The 9,468-nt window shown below is 34.2% G+C and overlaps 1 protein-coding gene across 1 annotated transcript; it reads left to right on the top strand.

The window, feature by feature from the left end:
- The first annotated feature begins 5,808 nt into the window (after window positions 1-5,808).
- LOC127863122 (uncharacterized) lies at window positions 5,809-9,191 on the top strand. The gene is made up of 2 exons (XM_052402490.1): window positions 5,809-6,506; window positions 7,891-9,191. The coding sequence occupies exons 1-2, from the start codon at window positions 6,191-6,193 to the stop codon at window positions 8,301-8,303; spliced, it is 729 nt and encodes a 242-aa protein (XP_052258450.1). The 5' UTR covers window positions 5,809-6,190; the 3' UTR covers window positions 8,304-9,191.
- The last annotated feature ends 277 nt before the right edge of the window (window positions 9,192-9,468 follow it).

Raw genomic sequence — 9,468 nt, 5'->3', positions numbered from 1 at the left:
AATTCTATAAAGCTATTACTTGAATTTCTTGCTCTAACCATCAGTCTTTCAAACATTTCCAGCTTATGAAAACAACTCTGGTGTGGTTCACATTTTAGGGTGTTTCTTCTGTTCAACAGATGCATACAATCAAAGCATCTGTTTATTAGTCGGGAAAAAACTCCCTGTTTCACAGGATCTTAAGATATATTTCACGTTTCTTATCCTAGAAACACCCAGTATTATCTTTTTTCATGCACCATTAACTAAAGCGACATGATAATTATTTCTTAGAAAAAGAAAACCAGAAATTATTTGTATAATACTTCTCATCAGAGAAACTAGATTAACGTATACGATGCAGATAACAACTGAAGCAGAAAATCTTAATACAATCTTAATATAATCTTAGAAAACAGGTGGCTCTAACAATCTTCTCAACAAGGATATTAAACAAACGTCCATTTAATAGTACGCTTCATCTACAAAATCAAAGCGCTGAAGGCACTAAATTTGTACGCTATTGCATACTCTTAGACGCGACTCAGTTTTCAAAATTATGTTACAGATTTTTGAATCGCACGTTTGAAATGAACAAAACCCTTTGAAATTTATAAAGAGTGTGTCTTAAAGCACGGGTCGAATTGTGGGTGCACTGTTTATCCTAATAGTTATGTTATAGAGATAACTTAGACAAAATAATTGCTAGAAAATAACTAGCCTAGAATCATGTACATGTTGTGTTATGTGTATCTAATATTTTAATTATTTTCTTTAAACTTTTGAGCAACAATTTTGCCGACATGACAAATTACATTACGTACAAAGATGAGCCCCCCTCTGTACGTTACTTATGACGTTATTTTGGTCCGTTATGACTCTTTAAGAAAAAACCTATAAGGTCATGGATAACGACATTTATTTCTTTGCTGAACACTTTTTCTCACGCATAGACTCGCATAATCCCAACTGGATCGATTCCCCAATACATCCGTATCAGCGCAACTCTTATCAATTACTGCATACTTACTTCTTATCTCGTCGCTGTTCAATGCCAGATTATCCCGTATATTCCATTTTAAATAGTAAGCTCAAGAATTTCATAAACATAAACATTCGAGTTTTTTCTTAAGTAGCAAATTAATTTTTCGCATATGTGGCAATTAAAAGATGTGGTGAAATAATGTCCAATCGAGACGGGGTTTTACAACTGAACACACGTATGTCGCCTGACTTGCTGTTCACTAAATACACCAACACATTTCACGTGACGTTTTACACGTCTTCAAAGTTTTCGCGCGCTTTTTACTGAGACAAAGAAACCGCAAAAATACACGAAGCACTGTTTATTTGAAGCTACAATTTGTTTATGTGGCGTTAACAATAAAATTCAGAAGCGTGTTTCGGAGTACAAAAGTATTTATGACAATTTGAGAATTCGACAAAACAATTTAGTGGTATGTAATGAATTCAACTTTAAGTTATTAAAATTCTTTACGTCTAAAAAAATGATTTAACTGTATTTTGCATGTAATGCGCAATTTCCACGAGAAGAGCAAATGTGGGATAAATTTCTTGCTCAGAAAAATTCCAGTGGTCAGGGCGGGATTCGAACAAGGGTCCTCTCGTTTACTAAGCAAGCGATCTACCATTACACCACTGTTCCGACTCAATTGTCGTCTGCAAAATGTTACTGCAGTAGTGCGTTCAGTTACAGCAAACGTTCGCTATAGTTCGCGAACGGTCGCGAACGTTCGCTATTGAACGCTCGGTTCGCCGCGAACGTTCGCGAACCGAAGCGAACCCTCTCGGGAGGTAGTTCGCTAGCGAAACCAAGATGGCGGACAAATAAATATGTTGTATTTGTTCAGTGTTACTTCGATATTTTTTCCTTTTTTTTGTAGTACATAAAGTGAATTGAACAATAAACAAAGTGTATAGGAGGTTTTGGGTATTCCGATAATAACGTCACGTTTGCGCATCCTCAAATTTTGGCCGCCAACACTGCGGCCATTCTGCTATTGTTTGCGTTTGATGATCCGCATCGTGATAAGATTTCAATCATATTCGCGGCCCATTTTAAGAACAACAAAATATTCAGATATTGAAAATCTTCCATATTAAATAGAATCCAATGAATGAACACAAATAAGGACGAAAACAAACAACAAATTGGTTGATTTTATGCTATCAACAATAAGAAACTATTTGAACCCATATGTCCGTAAAGACTTACCTTGTTACAGATTAACTAAATCCTCTTGATACATGTAAATGTTTTTATTTAATTGTTCACACCAATTTTGACACTCCTTATTTCAGCATTTTTAACCACCCATTGTTTAATTGCCCCTTTGCTCATCACAAACCGATTATCTCGATATGATCGGATACTAGCCAGACAATAACTAAGAAAACAGGGTGTCATAAACCCAGGGACCCATATTTGTGTGACTCAGTATGGGGTCATTAACCACATATGTCTGGTCATTAAACACAATTTATGATACCGCCGTGTCATCTCTGGGCATATTAAGCCAAAAACTTAACAGTTGCTTTAATAAAACATTTGAACATATTTAAAAAATAGACGTACATTTGTTCGAAATGAATTAACAGGAACTATTAAGTATATATATATAAGCCAGTTTAAACATAACACTTAAGTGTTTTATAATGACAATACATTTAAAATGGTGTAGAAATTTACTGCTACACAATTATCGTATTTAACGGGTACCTGCAAATGTAAACCGATATAATAATGTGTAAAGATCGTGCGTTTTTTGCAGTGTTCGAAACATCATCGTGAAAATAAGCAATCGCGTTTGATCATACTATCGATATAAAATACTTGGGTAAAATAAATGCATAGATTTATGGTATAATAAAATACCAGATTTGTATCGCTCATAATCACTACATTAGAGTTTTCAATATACATGTGCATTCAAAGACAGTTCAATTCGCAAAATATGCAGGTGTTGTTTTTTTCCATGTGAATGCTAAAATTTATAAATATTTTCATTAAATGTAAACGAAACGAAAATTCATTCAATGTAAAAGAAAATTACAAATACATTTGAAGATTATAATCTATTGCGCTATTCAGGGACCTATACAAACATGTTTGTATAGGTCCCTGCGCTATTTTATGGCTTTGTTTTATAACTGATCCAATGCACCTCTTACACTAAATTTCGATCGCTAATGAAAAATAACACTATCGCATCCACACCACTCATAATTATAATCAAATTATTATAGCTTTTTTTTTTAAATATCTGTTAGTTAAGTACTTTCTGTGTTATTAGCGATTTCCGCCATCGAAATCGCTACAAATTTCTGGGAGCCGCCATCTTGAAACGTTCGCGCCGAACTTATCGTTCAATAAGACCGAATCGGAAACGAACGATCATTGGCGAACGTTCGCTGTAACTGTACGCACTACAGTAGTGCGTTCAGTTACAGCGTACGTTCGCCAATGATCGTTCGTTTCCGATTCGATCTTATTGAACGATAAGTTCGGCGCGAACGTTTCAAGATGGCGGCTCCCAGAAAATTGATTGCGTTTTTGATGGAGGAAATCGCGAATAACAATATTGTATCAGAGGAAAGGTCGTCGGAAGACTAAATACTGACAATTTCATAATACAAAACTATAAATACCCGTATTCTTTTTTAAATTAAGACTTAAATAAAAGATATTTCTAAAATAATAAAACCTATAATAGTTTTATTATAATTATAAGTGGTGTGGATGCGATAGTGTTATTTTTCATTAGCGATCGAAATTTAGTGTAAGAGGTGCATTGAATCAGTTATAAAATAAAGCCCTAAAATAGCGCAATACATTACAATCTTCAAATGAAATTGTAACTTACTTTTACATTGAATGAATTTTTGTTTCGTTTTCATTTAATGAAAATATTAATAAATTTTAGCATTTAAATGGAAACAAACACATGCATATTTTGCGAATTGAACTGTCTTTGAATGTACATGTATATTGAAAACTCTTTTGTAGTGTTATGAGCGATAAAATTCTGGCATTTTGTTATACCATAAATCTATACATTTATTTTACCCAAGTATTTTATATTCATATTATGATCAAACGCGATTGCTTGTTTTCACGATGATGTTTCGAACATTGCAGTAACGCACGATATTTAAACGTTATATTTGCAGGTACCCGTTAAATACGTTAATTGTGTAGCAGTAAATTTCCACAATATTTTTAATGAATTGTTATTATTAAACACGTTTTTGTTATGTTTAAACAGAGACGTAGGTCTCTGGTTTAAACTGGCTAATATATATAACAGAGATGTAGATAACAGAGACTGGAAGGTCAGACCATTTTATATAATAAAGCGTGTTATCTACGTCTCTGTATATACTTAATAGTTCCTGTTCATCCATTTCGGACAAATGTACGTCTATTTTTTAAAATATGTTCAAATATTTTATTAAAGCAACTGTTAAGTTTTTGGCTTAACATGCCAAGAGATGACATGGAGGTATCATAAATCGTGTTTAATGACCAGACACCTGCGGTTTATGACCCCATACAGAGACATACAAGTATAGGTCCCTGGGTTTATGACACCCTGTTTTCTTAGTAATTGTCTGGACAGTATCCGATCATATCGAGATAATCGGTTTGTGATGAACAAAGGGGCAATTAAACACTGGGTGGTTAAAAATGCTGAAATAAAGAGTGTCAATATTGGTGTGAACAATTAAATAAAACATTTACATGTATCAAGAGGATTTAGTTAATCTGTAACAAGGTAAGTTTTTACAGACATATAGGTTCAAATCAGTTTCTTTATGTTGATTACATAAAAATAATCAATTTGTTGTTTGTTTTCGCCCGTTCATTGGATTCTATTTAATCTGAAAGAATTTCAATTTCTGAGTATTTTGTTGTTCTCAAAAAGGGTCGCGAATATGATTGAAACCTTATCACGATGCGGTTCATCAAACGCAAACAATAGCAGAATGGCCGCAGTGTTGACGGCCGAAATTGGAACATGCGCAAACTTGACGTCATTATCGAAATCCCCCAAACCTCCTATACACTTTGTTTATAATTCAATTCATTCTATGTACTACAAAAAATACAAAAAATATCGAAGTTACACTGAACAACAACGACAACTTATATGTCCGCCATCTTGGTTTCGCTAGCGAACTACCTCCCGAGAGGGTTCGCTTCGGTTCGCGAACGTTCGCTGCGAACCGAGCGTTCAATAGCGAACGTTCGCGACCGTTCGCGAACTATAGCGAACGTTCGCTGTAACTGAACGCACTACAGGTAACGCAGGCCTACGAGTGCTGTCGCTCATGCAAAGCGTGCACTTTCATTGGCCAATATCGATTGTATACAACGACGCTCCGCCCAGCGTAGCTAAGCTCATATTGACTTGCAAAACTCGCTTCATTATTTGTACGCTATCGCGTCAAACTAAAAATCAATAGCAACTGTGCAGAAACATCGTAACTAATATCAATGGGACGGTTTACTAGTATATACATATTTTTTTAGGTTGAATATAATGCATGCGCTTTATAACTTGATGAAAAGATCCAAATATCAGCTGTTTTTCATATTTAAACACCAGAGAAGCAGTATAAAAGGGCCACAAACTCACAAAATCTCTACTTTTCAGTTGTACACTGGTGTGTAAACAGCAGAAAACAAAACTGATTATTTTCATAATATTTAAGTTTGTATTTAATATTTTCCAATGAAATTTTGCATACATATACTTTAGTATACAAACAATATGTATGTGTAATTTGACGGTTGAAAGTTATATAGTTATTGACTAACAGAAAAAAAAAGTTTGTTGTCTGCTTGAAATTCAAATTTCCCTGTTAATGCTAAGCACCGCCCACTAGAAAGGTTATGAACTTCTCTCAGCCAATAGCTAGCGAATGACTCAAATCAAGTTTACATGTAAATACAGATGCAATGCTATTCCAAATGGCTGTCTGCTCAAACACGTGTTTCTATTAATAAACACTCTGATGTTAGCAGTGAATCACTAGCAGATAAACCCAGCCTACTAGTTAATGCAGGTTAACATTTTACCACCGCAAAATCAAGCAGTTTAGATCCGGCTTTTAAGTAACGACGACCAGAAGTTTTTGACGGTGTATTGTTAGAAGCTCGTTAACAGTTGCACGTCCAACAATAACAATGTGGATTTTTCTCGCGTTAGCCGTCATGTTTGGGACATCTTTTTCACTGGAACCATTTTGCCCTGTCTGTTCCGAGTGTGAGCACGAAGAAAAAGTTCTGGAAAGAGCTCTGAGCAATGTTTTAGCTTTTAAAGACACATTGGACAACATAACTGCAACACGTTCAATGGTTGAAGAAAATTTGAAAATGGTTCACGACGAGCGCGTTCAGCTCCGAAATGCTATGGCAGCACTGGAAGTAAAAAAGAGGGAATTCGAAACGAAAATGCAGACACTGGTGGATCAAACGAGGTTTGAACTCAATGCTATGAAAGGTAAAGCAAATCATTTTATTTTACATCTTGATACAATAATTCTACAAAACAATGTGATAACATATTAATATCAGATGATGATAAGACATGCATTTATAATTACATCTTCTGGAGAACATGTTTTCAATTCACTGACCATCCCATTATTTTCTTCGTAACAATTCTTACGGCGTTCGTTACTAAAAAGTCGGTTTTATGCTCACAATTATTACGCACCATCAACATGTTACCAATCGGAACGTTTCAGTAATAGGAACGAATCGTCAAGGATGTTCTTTCGTGATGTTCACAAATATGGCCGATTTCAAGTCTCACATTTTCCAATACGCATTGTCGTGTCATTAAACAGTATTTAATAATTTATGTTGTACATTGTCTTTTGAAATAACAGTTACGATAAAATAAAAGATTGAAATGCGATTTGTCAAATTTCATATCATGATCATTTTGCAAAATGCACTGGAAATGCTTTATTGTACCAGATACGTATTCTGTAAATATAGAAGAGCGTCTATTATCACTTAAACAAATATGACAGGAAAAGCTGGTGATAAATGTGTTGCCGTTCAACATTTTTCTTACCACATTTATATAGACTTAAAAGTAATTATGCTCCATTTAAAGCGGTTTGCGGTTATTCATTGTTATCAAATAAACAACAATACAGTGAACTTTGAATTTTACTGGGAAAAATGTAAAATAAACGCGTACTTACCGTATACTATTACAGAGAATATATTGATATGGGATCGATAATTATTTAGTAAGCAATGGATAAACGCGTTTATACCGTAAACTATTACGGAGAATAATTATATTGATATGGGATAGATTATTATTCAATAAGCAAACATTTATTGCATACTGAAAAACACATTGAGTAATTAATAATAATGCTATTTATTAAATTTATTTTGTTTGTTTATGCATATTGAAACGTGATGCCTATTATAGTGTATTGTTTTACAAAATATTCAGTTTGCAAACATTTTTAAGACACGCCCGTTAAGAGTTTGCATGAGACCGTTCGCCCAAAAGAATTGAATTGTCCTTACTTTAGTCTTCCGGAATATGAAACGGATTTAATAAATATGAAATATGCCATCACTCTGGTGTGTCGTTGGGTCGCATCGCAAGAGGAGATTGTATGACGTTGTTTTTCACGAGAAACATTGCGGACTCATGAAACACGTCACACATTCAACGAGTCGTATACAACCCATCGAAACACCACAAACATAAAATAGTTCATGTTATATTTAGTATACCTTCTTACAATGTAAAACAACATTAAACATACTATAAGAGCTGCAAAAAATGTACTAATTCAGAGCATAACAATAATATAATAATAAACTAACTTAAAATCATTTATTGATTTTAGTTAAGAACATCGTTCCTGTTGTTTTGTTCCACGCTCGGCTTAATGTGGGCGACATTAGCTACAATGAGAACGACAGGATACCGTACAGAGACGTTGTGGTCAACGAAGGTGGTGGCTATGACCAATACACTGGAATCTTCACGGCATCTGTAGGTGGGGTGTACATGTTCACGGTGCAAAGCTGTAATGCCAAAAACAAATGGGCTAGCTTTGAAATTGTGCATGGCGGAAGACCGTTACAAAGATCTAACATCTGGGATAAAGAGAACAGAATCTGTTCGAGCATGCAGTCCTTCGCTAAGGTTGCAATCGGAGAAAAGATCTGGGTGCGGTCTACATGGGATAATATTGTCGTCTACAGCGACACGAAGTATTTCTGGAACACATTTTCTGGGTTATTGATTCACATATAAACGAAACGAATCAAGGTTGACACGCCTAAATATGCGAAGCGTCAGAACATTTTGTGAGGTGTGTTAATAATATAAATAATTGCGTACAAGTATCCAGTGGTGTTTTTTTTATTATACAATATTAGCATATTAGTATTTCAATCGTATCCAAAAATGTTTAGTTATCTTTAAGCGTCGAGTAGAAGTAGGTCTATCTATCTTGTTTCCTCTATTTATCTGTATGTACGTTCGTCCGTTTGTCATTTCGTTCGTCCGTCCGTCTGTTTTTCAGCCATTAATCTATTGCTCTATCGATTGATAATATTATGTTAATTTATAAGCTTTTATGTAACCAAAGCCATTTCTGTATTGTGTGCACTAGTTATCCTGCTGGTAATAATTATTGTTTATGTTTTATAATCAAGATATATAGAAAATGCGTATCAAGAGTCTAGTATTTCATAACGTACAGGCCATGATAATTTTTCAATTACAAAGTTGAAGACTAGACGGCAAAACATATATCGGATATATGCAAACATTGTTAAGTGAATATCAGGTCTAATTGTATAACTATACCGTACTATGACAAGTAACCAAAAAACGTTGATATAGTTTTAATTTGGATATGAATTATTGGGGTATACAAAGAAGAAATGTAGTTGTCGTGTTTCTTATTCTTATTGAAACCAGTAGGTATTGGGGACAAAAATTTCACAAGTTCACGTGCCGTCATAGAATATATGATATGATACATCAATGTTAATTATATAACATGAAACACGCAATTTCCAATTGCGACAATTTACTTGCATACTTGTATACTCATAATTATACATATAACTATTATATTTATACTTATGTTAATGGACTGTTCAGTCTTGCCGATATAGTAATGGGTTTCCAGTCGTAAGTCGTTTGTTTTTCTTTTAAACGAATATCATATTTTCCAAAAGTGCATGCATTTCTGAAAAATTATAGGTAAGCTTACTCTTAACTGAGGGCTAAAATAAAACATTCGATATTACTTAATAATGAATAATTATTGACACATTGTTTCAAACAATGAACTTTATCTGAATGGGTATAACCGTAATATTATTTTGATGTTGATTAATTTCACCGATGACAACACGTTCAAACCAATACTTGCATGACAATCGTTTTGAGAACGCTCCACGACCAA

The sequence above is a fragment of the Dreissena polymorpha genome, unplaced genomic scaffold, assembly GCF_020536995.1.
Source record: "Dreissena polymorpha isolate Duluth1 unplaced genomic scaffold, UMN_Dpol_1.0 chrUn001, whole genome shotgun sequence".
Lineage (NCBI taxonomy): Eukaryota > Metazoa > Mollusca > Bivalvia > Myida > Dreissenidae > Dreissena > Dreissena polymorpha.
The sequence above is the reverse complement of the archived record's forward strand: the minus strand, read 5'-3'. Positions and strand labels throughout refer to the sequence as shown.

What these genes read in the sequence shown, in the direction of transcription:
- LOC127863122 (XM_052402490.1), top strand. Translation starts at nt 6,191, where the DNA reads ATGTGGATTTTTCTCGCGTTAGCCGTCATGTTTGGGACATCTTTTTCA. An exon ending in TGAACTCAATGCTATGAAAG is followed by an intron (nt 6,507 to 7,890) that starts GTAAAGCAAATC and finishes TATTGATTTTAG; the next exon opens with TTAAGAACATCGTTCCTGTT.